Source organism: Dryobates pubescens, chromosome 17, assembly GCF_014839835.1.
Source record: "Dryobates pubescens isolate bDryPub1 chromosome 17, bDryPub1.pri, whole genome shotgun sequence".
NCBI lineage: Eukaryota > Metazoa > Chordata > Aves > Piciformes > Picidae > Dryobates > Dryobates pubescens.
In genome coordinates, this window is record NC_071628.1 from 563,229 (window position 1) to 577,139 (window position 13,911).

At 45.7% G+C, this 13,911-nt stretch overlaps 1 protein-coding gene across 1 annotated transcript in view; it reads left to right on the forward strand.

Moving 5' to 3' along the window:
* The window catches only part of ADAMTS17 (ADAM metallopeptidase with thrombospondin type 1 motif 17), a 177,585-nt gene that overhangs the window by 99,424 nt on the left and 64,250 nt on the right, over positions 1–13,911 (forward strand). The window contains exons 11-14 of the mRNA XM_054168852.1: positions 295–396; positions 2,002–2,147; positions 5,249–5,415; positions 6,624–6,751. Coding sequence (XP_054024827.1) covers positions 295–396; positions 2,002–2,147; positions 5,249–5,415; positions 6,624–6,751 — 543 coding nt within the window. The remainder of the gene's footprint in view (positions 1–294; positions 397–2,001; positions 2,148–5,248; positions 5,416–6,623; positions 6,752–13,911) is intronic.

A 13,911-nucleotide genomic window follows, 5' to 3' on the forward strand; every position in this document is an offset into this window, starting at 1 on the left:
AGAGAGGATTATGTTTTAATGGACCAGATTTATTCTTTGAAAAGAAGTCTGTGTAAATCATGCATTTCTTGTTTCAGGTGGGTTTTGTTCCTGACAATGGCATGCATCAGTCTCTTTTATGTTTCCTGCCCCATCACTTAATGCCAGTCTGTCCTTGAAAAGTAATTGTTCCCAATCCATCTATATATCTCTGGATTCACTTGAGAAAAACTGTCTGAGCTTTGAAGTGTATCCCATGATGATAGCTGACATCTCCAAAACTAATACCTGCACCTCATTGCTTTATGATTACAGCATTTGATGTGTGCTGGGCTCTGGTGCCTGGTGGAAGGAGATACATCCTGCAAGACAAAGTTGGACCCTCCTCTGGACGGCACTGAATGTGGTGCAGACAAGGTAATCAAAATGCTTGGTAGCAATCACTTTGTTTTTTCCAGCATGGTCAGTGGAATACTTGCTTCTCAGATGTTCAAGATTTAGCATAAACCTTTCTTTTGTGCCGTTTCTGACAGAGAAGCTGCTCAACTAACAGCTGGGTTGGGTTAGGTCTTTCTGTGTTAAGTGTATTTCAGTAGCCTTTGGAGACCTCAGTAGTCAAGTCCTTGAGGTCTAGGCCTACAGTGAAGAAAAGCCCTGTGCCTCCCTCTGCTAAATGCACAGGGTGAGTGCCCTGCAAGTCATGCTGGGCAGTAGCTCACTCATGTCACTTGTGTTCATTGCTGCTGCTGGGGTTTTGTGAGTGAGGTGCTTTGTCAGTGTAAGCAAAGATAGTAGTGTCCTTGGCTGTATTTGAGGTAAAAAGTATGGGGAGCTTTTAGGGAGACACTGGAGTGGTGGAGAAAGATGGAGAAAGAAAAAGGCTACCGAAAAACTTGATTGCTTCAAAAAGTAGCTCAGAATGTGTTGAGCTCAGTGGTGTTCAGTTACTTTTGAAGTACAATTTGCTGTATCTACTCATGTGACTAAGGCATATATGATATATGGACTTCCCAGAATCCAGGTAGATGTAGAAAATTGTTGCAAGAAACACAAAATAAAGTCCCAGGTCGGCGGTTCTTCCTCCAGCAAAAAAATCACCATTCCGGTAACTGGCTTTAGTGTCAGGAGGGTGCGAGTTACTGAGGCTTACCTGCTGCCCAGCTCACCTGCTGTGCTATCAGAAGTTGGCTTAAGTGAAGGTGTTTAACCTCTGAGATTGACTTCTATAGTGAGTGAGTCATAAATAAATGTGTTTGATTCTCCTAGTGTAGCTTGATAACTTGTTAGGCTACAAAAGGAGCTTGACTGGTTTGGTAACTGCCAGCTCCCCACTTACTGGTTTGGGATTCTGATACTTTTGGTTTGTTGGGAGGCAAGAAAGGGTAAAATTAAGAATTTTTTTCCTGGGTCCTGGAAAGCATGGCAGAGAAACTGAGGCACAAGATTTTTGGATAGATGTTTGTTGAACTGCAGGAGTCCTGGTGATTCTTTCATAAGCCTGCTCAGCAGCGCTCTCTGTATCCTGTCCCGGACAGAGCAGAACAGGCCAAGTTTGCTGCTTGGTCAGGAGCCAGCACAACCTCTTAGAATCAAAGGTTGGTTGGGGCTTCAGCTAAGCCAGGTCCAAAATACCTCAATTATTTTATATATGCTGGGAATACCATTGATGGAGACTTTGCTTTCGGGTATAATTTCTTGGACTCTGCTTCTGTGAAGAGTGTGGCTTTAAGTCTTTGAATGGAGGTAATTACCGGCTTTATAAAGCAAGGGGCTCCACTCTGTGCTTATTGCTTTCACTGACAGAACTCCCTTTGGGGATTTGTTGAAGGTGACACTATAATTTCTGTGTTTCACCTCCTCCCTTTCTCCTTCTCCCTCCATCTCAACAAAGCCTTAAATAAGTAGAAACTTGATCATGGGCTTGTTGTAATCTCTCAGACATCCTTTTCAGTCTGCCTGGGTAGGAATGTTTGCAAGATCAGGGTTTCTTTCAAGCCACGCTAACACACAACTGCATTTCAGTGGTGCCGAGCCGGGGAGTGTGTCAGTAAAACTCCCATCCCCGAGCATGTGGATGGAGACTGGAGCATGTGGAGTCCATGGGGCATGTGCAGCCGGACGTGCGGCACGGGAGTGCGGTTCAGGCAGCGGAAATGCGACAATCCCCCGTAAGTCCTCACGTTGTGCTGGTTTCCCTTTGCATGGAGCGCTTAGAAATCCTTGCTGCAGGAGTACAGAGAAGAAATGGGCAGTAGAGCCATGCTGAGGACATGAGAGATTTCTTGTTCATGAGCAGCAAGGACCAGGTCAAAATACTGGTGTGAGCCAGAGTGAATTAGGTTCTGTGGAAGTGGCTTGAAGGATTACCATTGGAAGTGGCTCAAAGGGTTACCAGTGCAAGTGGTTCATTGCAATCATTCAAATACAGATACAATTGAATTTAAAACATGCAGTTTGGCAGGAAAAGTGATGCTGTGTTTCCTCTTCAGCACTGCAGTGAATGAGGAGGGGTTGATCTGTGTCTACAGGTCAAACCAAAGCAATATACCTTTAGAGATGAGTTTTTCAGTGAGTGCTGGCTCTGGGCTTGGGAGACAAAAGAGTGGCTGACAGTGCTCTTAGGGTCATATAGCTGTGTTGGTAAAGCACCTTGAGATATTCTGTACAGCAAGACTTGCTGCATATGAAGAGAAGTTTTGCTGCCCATTGAGTGCAGTGGGTGCTGTTTAGCTCCTGCACAGTGACTGCAAGGGAGTCTATGCTCTCTGTTTGGGCTTGGATTCAGGGAGAAATGTGTTGTTACATCCCATGTGCCATCCTTCATCCCCCAGGTCAGTTGGGGCACATCTGGAAGTTGTCTTCCTTTTGGGAAGCCTGAACAAGCTACAGTAGTGGCTGTTTAACTAACCACCCCTCTTTGTGTGCATCATAACTTCTGAGTAGAGTGAGGGTGCTCCTGATCTTTAGAGCAGCCTTCCATGTGTACCTTGATTCATAGTTTAAGGTTTTCACCACAGGAAACTTCTTTTTAAATGGGGGCTGAAATTCTGGCAACATACGGCTTCAAAGTGCCTGCCTAGATGATGGATGGGCACACACTGGATGCTGCTGAGCTGTATTCATGCCAAAGGGATATTTTTGTTTGTTTATTCCTTGCCTTAAATAGCATGTCTGTAATGGATTTAGGAAGGGCAGATCCTGTTCACCAACCTGATCTCCTTTTATGCCCAGGTGACTGCCTGGTGGATGTGGGGCAGGCTGTAGGCTGAAATGGATGTAGTCTGCCTGGACTTCAGCAAGGCCTTTGACACCATCCCTCACAGCAAACTCCTGGCCAAGCTGTCAGCCCCTGGCTTGGACAGCAGCACTCTGAGCTGGGTTAGGAACTGGCTGGAGGGCCGAGCCCAGAGAGTGGTGGTGAATGGTGCCACATCCAGCTGGCAGCCCAGGCACCAGTGGTGTCCCCCAGGGATCAGTGCTGGGCCCCATCCTCTTTAACATCTTCATTGATGATCTGGATGAGGGGATCGAGTCAGTCATCAGCAAATTTGCAGATGACACCAAGTTGGGAGCAGTTTATCAGTTAGAGGGCAGAAGGGCTCTGCAGAGGGACCTCGACCGACAGAGGCCAACAGGATGAGACTGAACACATCCAAGTGCCAGGTACTGCACATCCTTATTGCTCTCTACAACTATCTGAAGGGAGGCTGTAGCCAGGTGGGGGTTGGTCTCTTCTCCCAGGCAACCAGCACCAGAACAAGAGGACACAGTCTCAAGCTGCACCAGGGGAAGTTTAGGCTGGAGGGGAGGAGGAAGTTCTTCACAGACAGAGTAATTGGCCATTGGGATGTGCTGCCCAGGGAGGTGGTGGAGTCCCCATCCCTGGAGGTGTTCAAGAGGGGATTGGACGTGGCACTTGAAGCCATGGTTTAGTTAGTCATGAGGTGTTGGGTGATAGGTTGGACTTGATGATCTTTGAGGTCTTTTCCAACCTTATTGATTCTGTGATTTTCCTGAACCAGAAACTGAGCAGATTTCTTTACTGTCAGCTACAAAAAGTCTCTCTGCTGACCAAACCTAAATCCATTCATCATCGTTCCTTGAATTACAGGAAGTGCTCCCTCCAGGGTTGCACACTGATTTTAAAGTTCTCTTGCTCATATACATTCTTGGCTGGGGATACACACGTGATCTTCTGTTGCTTCAAGTTCCTGGCATGAGGCCACTTCTGCAGCTGGTTTATTCACTGTCCAAAAATATTGACTAAGGGATTTATCTTTTATTTTATATATATTTGGTCTTGGGATTTTTATTTATTGTTTTTTTTCTGGAATCTTTACTCCTGCCAGCTGACTTTTGAACGTGTGAGACTATCAGTGTTGCTTCACTGTTCTCTGTAATTTCGCTGAGCATTTGCATGAATTGCCTCCAAATGGTTGTAAGGCAGCGTGTCATGAGCCTGTTTGCATGTGTAGACTTCTGAGTTGTGCTGCCTTGTGTTCTTGTCTGGACTTTGGACTGTTGTACAGTGGGATCGAAGAGAAAGCCTAAAGAGAAGGTTAAACAGAACACCCAAATGTGATCTCAACCACTTCTCCAATTCCCTCTTGTCATGTAAAAAGGTCATGGTAGTATAGATGATGGGCTTTGATTTCTTCAGTTCCATTAGTGAGGGGATTCTCTACCAGGGGATCTCACACAGTCACTGTTTCAGGCATGTATCGGGGTGGGCTTGAATTACACTGTTTATTGGAAATAGATTTTGCAGGTGCTTAATCCTGATGTTGGGTTAGTGGCCTTTCCTCTGTGTTTAAAAAACAACTTGTAAAATGGTGTGGGTTATGTGGATGAAGTTAACTGCTGCACAGATTTGTTTCTGGTCCCTGTACTTGTGATAGAGAATGCAAACACTCCATAGCTTCTCCTAAGAAAGGTCCTGAGTGCCCAGAGGTGAACAGCATTTTGGATTACCTCTTACCTGAGGTGTGCAATGTGTAGGTAGCTCTGATTCATTGATCTGTGTATGAGATACTACAAAAGAACGTGCTTCTGAAATACTCTACAGCATCTGTTGTGATAAGCCAGTTACAGATCCAGAATGGAGCTTGAATAATTTTCTGTCAGAACCACTAAGAGCAGGATTTGCCCTCCAGCATGGAACATCTGAGAGGAGGGATCATTCCTGCTATTTCAAGAGCTGCCTTGGACAGGGACAATGAGGCAAAGCCGTGCTGTTCCTGCTGACCCTGGTTTGTCTTTCCTGTGGCAGCCCGGGGCCAGGTGGGAAGAACTGCCGGGGAGCCAGTGTGGAGCACACTGTGTGTGAGAACTTACCCTGCCCTAAAGGTGTGCCAAGCTTCAGGGACCAACAGTGTCAGGCCCATGACAGATATACCAACAAGAAGAAAAGCCTCCTGACAGCCGTCATGGTTGATGGTAAGTTTTTCATCTCCCTCTGTAGTGCCTTGCTGTTCCTTAACTTCTCAGCCCATGTTGATTTCATCTGCAAAGCCCTCATTTGTTGGTGAGAAGTATGTTCCCTTTAGCTACAGCTGAAAGACTCATTACAATGAGTTGTTCTCCTTGCTGCCCTGCTGTTCTTTCGGCCCTCTTAACAGAATGTACAGAGCTGTCTGTTCTTTAGTCAGTGTTTTGTAATGCTGGGGAAGAGGTGCCTTGACTTGATTCCCGGTCTGAGCAGACAGGTGTTTGGGAATGGCAGTTTAAGTGGGAGAAGGGGCAAACTAACTTGGAACTGAAAAAAAGAAGGAAAAAAAGGATTCCCTGGGATATTTTTGAAGTGTGTCAATTCTGGTCATTTCACTGTGATTGCCTATCCTACTTACATGTCTTTAATGCTTCCTTTGCTGGGTCTTGATGTTCATCTACTGTTGGGGGGACATGGGACAGGATCATAATGATGTCATTTCTGCAGGAGCAAATATATTTTGCTGCACTCTGGTGAAAAACAGACAAGGCTAGTTTCATTTGGTCATCCTAAAGACATGCTTGATCAGAGGAGGGTGGAGATGGAACTCGTATCAGAAGTCCAGACATTGGATAAGCCCTTTCCTGTGCTAGCACTAACAGATTCAGTCTGAAGCCAGTTCAAACATGCAGAGTTTTGGTTCCATTGAAAACCTAGAAAAGGCCTGTGCCACTTAGCTTAATGCATTGGCAAACCCTCTCTCTGGTGTCTGATGGAGGGAAGTACTTGACTCTGTAGTATGAAACATGTTTCCATTTGAATGTCTGCAAGTTCTTCCTTGGATGAAGTCCGTGAGGAGCAGAGTCAGCTCCAAAGGACAAACATTACATTGCCTAAATATCTGTAATTTAAACATATGGCAAATGCAGTCAGCAAACCCTGACATCTGCTGTATGCTGACAGATAATAATACAAATCTTTGAAAAAGCTTCTCTGCTTAACTCCTTTTCCAGCTAAATGCAATAGTAGCTTTTCCAAAGTGAGGTCTAAATATATAATCTAATGATTGCCATTAACATGGAGGAAAAACACAGCCTTCCTGTTCTCCTATATTTCAAGTCAGTTTGGGAGTTTTTCTCTAGATAGTCTAGCAGCAGATATTCTATTCTGGCTGTTCTGTTCCTAAAAGCAGTTGCTTTCATGTTTCCTTTTCCAGATAAGCCATGTGAACTCTTCTGCTCTCCACTGGGGAAGGATTCCCCTGTGCTGGTGACAGACAGGGTCCTCGATGGTACTCCATGTGGGCCTTACGAAACTGACCTCTGTGTACATGGCAAGTGCCAGGTGGAGTAACTTTGTCTTGTTTTACTTCTAGTGTTATGTGTAGTCTGGGGCAGCTCTGTGTGTCTTAGAATGAGCATCCCTGTAGGTGGCTGGAAGGCTGTCCCTGAGGTGAGGGGGCAACCCTATTTCAAAAGACCCATTGCAAGTGCTCCACAGCCCTGTCTCATGGTCTGCAAATTCTAATAAATGCCCAAGGTATGAGATTATCCCTGAACAGCTGGGAATGTTCAGTGATCACATTTGCTGTGTGTAGTCATGAAGTGGCTTGGGTGGGAAGGGACTTCTGTGAGAGGAGCAGATGGGAGGGGAATCTGGCTTGCTTAACTGCCCCATTTTTGCTATTAGAGGAATCACTGGAAAAGCACTGATGCTGCAAACTGGATTACAAATTATTCCTACCCTGGCACAAGTGTTACAGTGCCAGCATCGTGATGTTCTTCAGGTCTGCCTGGTTACTGCCTAGAAATGTTGAGGAAGCTTTTCAATGCCGGCTGCTCCTTGACTCCTGCAGTTGCATGAGCCAGTGGCTTCCCTTGTGTGATTTTTGCTGACTGTATTACTATATAATGCCAAGGTGAGCTACTGTAGGAGCCCATCAAAACTCTTTGAAAGGCCTATTTTCCAGGCAGTAAGAAGAAAGTGCCCTTCCTCCCACAAACTAGGCTTCAAACCTCCACACAATAGAGAATATAGGTTTAAAGGAGCAGATCTGCAGCCCAGAACACAGCCCAAGCCAGTTTGCTATTGCCCCATCTACATTGACTTGTTTGGGTCACATAAAGAGCCAGCCACAGAGAATGCAGTGTAGGCTTCCTTCTGCCATACCACTGTGGGACAAACTGTGTCCCCCAAGTTGTCTCTGGGTGGAGTGGCCATCCCCTGGTCATGTTTGTTTCCTTCTGTCCCTGGTCAGACAAGTTAAGAATGGAGGTGGAGTGTGGTCAGGAGTCTTTGGACTTGGTTCCCTTTACCTGGAGTGAAGGTGTGACAGCCTATAACCATTGCAGTGCTGATTATGTCTCTCTAGCCAAATTACATAGGCAGCCAAAACTAGGTGTGGGAGATCCTGTGTGGTTTGCTGCACAGTGAGACAGTTCATAGCATAGCACATTGAATGCTTATAGCTGGTGTTTCAGATTCCTTGAAAATTCAGTGGAGTTGTGTAGACCTATGATAACTGGAGACTTAAGGTTTGGACAAGTGATGAGAGAGAAGAAAAGGTTTATTTAAAGAACATAAATTACAGGAAGTCCTTTGGAATGGGTGCTCCTAGCAGTGTGTTGCAGTTGGATTCAAGTCACTTGTCACAGACATTATGACAAGGCACTTAGTTGCTTTTCTCCCTCCTAATCTTGCAGCGGGTGTTGAAAGATTGCTGCACACACTATTAGTGATGTGAAAAACAGTTGAGTTGGCTCCTGCAACCTTGCCAGTGATGGATTCTTCCTGGCAGTTCTTCCTCCCCTAGATCTGTGTCCTGTACTAAGAGTTGCTCTCTTCATTATTAGCTAGCCTGTTGTATCCACCAGAACAGCTTCTTAGTATCACCCTTTACTTCCATTAACTTCACTGGAAATATGCTGGTCTGCCATGGGGGCACAAGCTGCTCCTAGGCATCATTGTTGCCTTCTGTGAGCTGTGATTAAGAGCTACCAATGTTTATTGCTTTGAGCCTTCCAGGCAGGGGAGATAGATGAACACGATATTCACCTGGGTATAAGAGGCTTTGGGAGCATAATGCAGCTTTACTAATAGCAGTGTGATGAGATAAGTGAAAAATCTTTGTCTGGATTGAATTTTGCACTGCTGCAGGAGACACTTCCCACTGTTTCCTGCCAAATGCTGCTGAAGAGGCATTTTTAATTCAATCCTCCTAATTTATTCAGATGAAGACTCTGAACAGCAAGCTGCTGGGGAGCCAGCATGAGTTGGATTCTCTATAGTGCTTTGCATGGAGCCAGGTCCATGGCGCATCCCACGTTACTTAATTTTTCCTGTTTTCATCTGTATCTGAAAAAAATCAAAAACCCATTAATAACCTTGTGTAGTAAGGCCAGCTGTGCACCTCCAGCTGTGTGCCATTGACCATTACAGTGGCCTGGCTGGCTTCACTGCTCCAAACATTCAGATCAGCCACAAATGCTAAATCAGACATTATGGCAGTGTATGTTTTCTTCTTCCAGAGAGGAGCAGTAGCCAGCTCCCCTCCAAAGGAAAGCCTTTATGAGCACAGAGCTTAGGAGGTACATCATGAAAAGCAAATTGCACTCTAAGTCAGGGGCAACTGCCTTTAACAGTGCAGAGAGGTGATGACAGCTGCAGAACATTCAGTCCATTGCATCTGGCTGAGAGAAAATGCGAAATGATCAATTCAAGCCGAGCAGATTTGAAAGCCTGGGAACTCATTTCTAATACTCTTCTGCCTTATATAATTTAGTGCTGAGAATTGCCATATGTGACTGTGTACCCCATTTGCCACAGATACTTGTCTAACTAGCTGTCTATTAAGCCAATTTAATCAGCATATTTATTTAATTACTCTTCTCCTTATTTCTTTATCCAGTGTAGACAAAGCCTGGCAACAAGCATTGCAGGGGGCCCTGGAGAAGAGAATAAGTGCTGAAATCAGAGGGTGGTATTACTGTTATTTATTTTCGTGTGTAATCCTTCTGGTTACGGGCTCTCAAAGGCAAGAATGACACATTGTCAGTGTAACAGACAGATTGGTAGTAACCATTGCCTCTGAACATCTCCTCCAGGAAATGTAATAGCTCTTTTCACTTCAGCAGGAGATGCTCCTAAATGAAATTCATGCATCATTATTGCATGATGAATGAATGGAAAAGAAAAACAACCCTGTTCTTGAAGGGGGGGCGGGGTTGAGAAGGCAAGCAAGGAACAGACTTTCTGAAGCCTCAGAGTACCATAACTGCATTTGGGCACTAAGAGTTTTCCTCAGTTAGTAACTTACTACAGTACCGTTTCAAAGCCATGAGCTGAGCCGTGATCTAAACAATGTGAATGAAGCCTTCTGGTGTCGGTATCACTGTTACTGAAACAAAATCATCATAAGCACCAGCAAACATGTATTTATCACTTGCACCTGGAGGCAGCCAGAGGCAGTAAACTTGGTTAGTACTTTGGTCATCCATAGAAGCACCAATCAGCCCTCAATTTAGAACAGAAGTTCCTAAGTCACCTGGAGGTTTTGTAACCTGGCTTCTTGTCTTTGAGACAGATCATAAAGTCTTCATTCAGTTTTGTCCTGTTCTTGTTTATTAGAGTTGTTTCTGAAGCTAAACATTTCATTCTCGATAGTGACAGAAGGTTGCCAGAATAAGGACAAAACAAAAAGCTCTGTAAGATCTTCAGGAGCTGGTCTCAAAAATTGGAGTGTTATAAAATTATGCCTTTTGGAAGAGACACTGTAGAATAACTACAAATGGACTTATCCTTACCATCTTCTGAGCAAACTAGGTGTCTTGTTCAGTGTGCATATAGGCTGCTCCTACTCTTCTAGCAAGGAGAATTTATTTTCTCCTGAGATTTTTCTGAGACAGAAAATCTGTAGCAGGTTGGAAAACAAGAGCAGTCTGATACATCTGAGGAAGAGGAGAGTGAGTGAGTGCTCCTATACATTTTGCGTCTTCTCTCCCCTGCTTCCACAGTTTAGCTTCTGTCACATGGCCTTGCAGGCATAGTGAAGATGGGGTAGGGAGGACAGCACAGCTGCAGCTCTGATTACTTTGATCTTCTCCTATTTCTCTTCAAGTGAGAAGCAGCTTTAAGAGAGAGGGCTCCCTGGGGGGTTTGTTCTCCTTCAAGACTCTTCTGCATGTTTCATGAGTCAACCTTCATGGAAGCTGTGCACTTTCTATCCTCTTACAGTTCTTCACCCTGTGCTGCTGGTGTTAATAAAAAACTACTGTCAGAAGTAGAGATAAAAACCTGCCAGATGTCACACAGCAGTGGTGTGGGGAGAAGACAAGCTGCTCAGCTGACTGTTAGGATGCACATGCCCTTGTGCTGCCTTTTTGCAAAGGAGGGTTAGTCTGAGACTCGTAATAGCATGAGACCTTTCCAATGGGGACTACAGATTGTACTGCAGGATGTAATCTAAGGTCTCTTTGAAAAGAGAGACCTCCTGTACAGAGGAACTGGGCTAGAGATGAAGAGTAGTCTTTGTTGTGATTTGACAGTTTTAGAGGTGAAGATGTTTTGGCTCTACCCAGAGTTTTCTCATGAACGTTCTGACATGTCACTTTTCACTTGCTGTTGAGCCCACAGCAGAGTCAGCGATGACAAGCCACACGTTGGGCTGCCCTGGCACAACAAAAGCAGCGTCTTCCCAAAGCAGTTGTTGCAGTATGAAAAGGGGAGCCCAAACTCAAAAATGGACACAGCTTCAAAACCAGTTTTTGCCAGTTGGATAGGCAGAGTGCCAGGAGAAGGCTGCAGGTGGCAGACCAGGAACTGTAGTTATCTGCTGGACCTGTTGCTGGCAAACCGTTTTCTATGTACTCAATACCCACTTTCTGCATGTGACTGATGCATTTCTGGCTTTGCCTCCTCACTTGAGGATTTTCCATGTATTGTTCATATGCCTGCTGTACAAACTGTGGTACAGGATGTTCCAGACTGGGTAGCTTATCTCTGTACAACTTGGCGTAGCACTGTACATTGATAAATTATTTAGTGTATGTTCACAAAATCCAGAAGGATTGTTTGAACTACAGAAACCTGTTGTATAGTTGCCTTTTTTTTTTTCAGTTTCTGGGCCTGTGGCAATGTAATCTGAGGCTAAAAAGAGTCTCAAGGCTTTTGGTGAGTTAGTGATGGCGACAAAACCCAAGACTTTGTTGATACCTTACTGCTTTTTTGGTATACTTAACAGTGGGATGTGAAAAAAAAACCATACCATGTTTTTTCCCCCTCCTCTGTGTTAACCTGTAGGGAGCATACAATAGACAATTCATTGTGATACCTACTTCGGAGTTTTAGATTTCATTTATGGCTCCAGAAACCAAGAACTGGCCAAAAGGGAGGCTACAGACAGATCATATACTGCTAAATGTGCATTATTTTCAGACCCAGAACTGACATGATAAATGTCTCTTTTAAACAACAGGCACTTGATATAAAATCCTCTGGTGACTACAGCCTGCTGGCATCTGCACAAACCAAGGTAGAGGCAGAGTGGAATTGGGTCAGAGGTGACAGTTCAGGTGAAGCTGGTTTGGAAGGATCAGAAAGGGGTAGCTACAGAAAGCAACCAAAGAAGAGAAGCAAAGGAGTTCCTGGGATGGGAAAGGGCGTGGTATTATTTGCATGCTCACTCACATAGCCTGCTCTGCTGCCAGAACACGGGGTTGGGGGTTGACACGTGAATTTCAACCTCTATATGTGAAAAAGTGGTCATCAGAAATAATTGTATCTAGCATCCCCATGGACTGCTAAGGGATCTAAACGCAAAGTCAGTGGGTAGGTGCAATCGTGTCCAACACAGATAAGATAATGCAAAGTAAAATAGGCAGAGTGTATCTCCTGTTCCAGCAGAGCTGCTCTCATTCAGATAAAATATGAAGGCTTGGGACCTACCTGGACCTCAGCAAGTCCTTTGACACCGTTCCCCACAGCAAACTCCTGGCCAAGCTGTCAGCCCATGGCTTGGATGGGAGCACACTGTGATGGGTTAGGAACTGGCTGGAGGCTGAGCCCAGAGAGTGGTGGTGAATGGTGCCACATCCAGCTGGCAGCCAGGCACCAGTGGTGTGCCCCAGGGATCAGTGCTGGGCCCCATGCTCTTTAACATCTTTATTGATGATCTGGACGAGGGCATCGAGTCCATCATCAGTAAATTTGCTGACGACACCAAGCTGGGGGCAGGAGTTGATCTGCTGGAGGGTAGAGAGGCTCTGCAGAGGGACCTGGACAGGCTGGGCAGATGGGCAGAGTCCAAGGGCAGGAGATTGAACACATCCAAGTGCCAGGTTCTGCACATTGGTCACAACACAACAACCCCATGCAGAGCTACAGGCTGGGGTCAGAGTGGCTGAGAGCAGCCAGGCAGAGAGGGACCTGGGGGTGCTGGTTGACAGTAGACTGAACATGAGCCTGCAGTGTGCCCAGGCAGCCAGGAGGGCCAATGGCATCCTGGCCTGCATCAGGAACAGTGTGGCCAGCAGGAGCAGGGAGGTCATTCTGCCCCTGTACACTGAACTGGTTAGGCCACACCTGGAGTACTGTGTCCAGTTCTGGGCCCCTCAGTTTAGGAAGGAGGTTGACTTGCTGGAACGAGTCCAGAGAAGGGCAACAAAGTTGGTGAGGGGTTTGGAACATAAGCCCTACGAGGAGAGGCTGAGGGAGCTGGGGTTGCTTAGTCTGGAGAAGAGGAGCCTCAGGGGTGACCTTATTGCTCTCTACAACTACCTGAAGGGAGGTTGTAGACAGACAGATGTTAGTCTCTTCTCCCAGTCAGCCAGTACCAGGACAAGAGGACACAGTCTCAGGCTGCGCCAGGGGAGGTTCAGGCTGGATGTTAGGAAGAAGTTCTGTACAGCAAGAGTGATTGCCCATTGGAATGGGCTGCCTGGGGAGGTGGTGGAGTCGCCATCACTGGAGGTTTTCAGGAGAAGACTTGATGGGGTGCTTGGTGCCGTGGGTTAGTTGTTTGGGTGGTGTTGGATTGGTTGATGGGTTGGACGCGGTGTTCTTGAAGGTCTCTTCCAACCTGGTTTATTCTATGTATTCTATGACAGGAGGATGTTTGATGACCTAACTTCTCCATGGACTTGAATCCATCACACACAATTTTTGTGGAACAGGAATAGAGGAAACTTACAGATGAACTGCTTGGTTAGTGATGGTTTAGTTGATCAGATGGTGTTGGGTGATAGGTTGGACTTGATGATCTCAAAGGTCTTTTCCAACCTGGTTAATTCTATTCTATCCTACTCTATTCTGTTAGGTAGCTAGGCTCACCCTCCTGTACAAATCCTGACAGACACCCATAATCCTGCACGAAGGCAGTCGTGTTGAAAACAAAGAAAGAAGGATTCTCTCACCCCTCGGATCTGAATGGCAGTTACTCACATATGTACATTCTTGTTTCACGTGGTCTGTCCCTGGAGGTATCGATGGACCCTGGATATTATGGACAA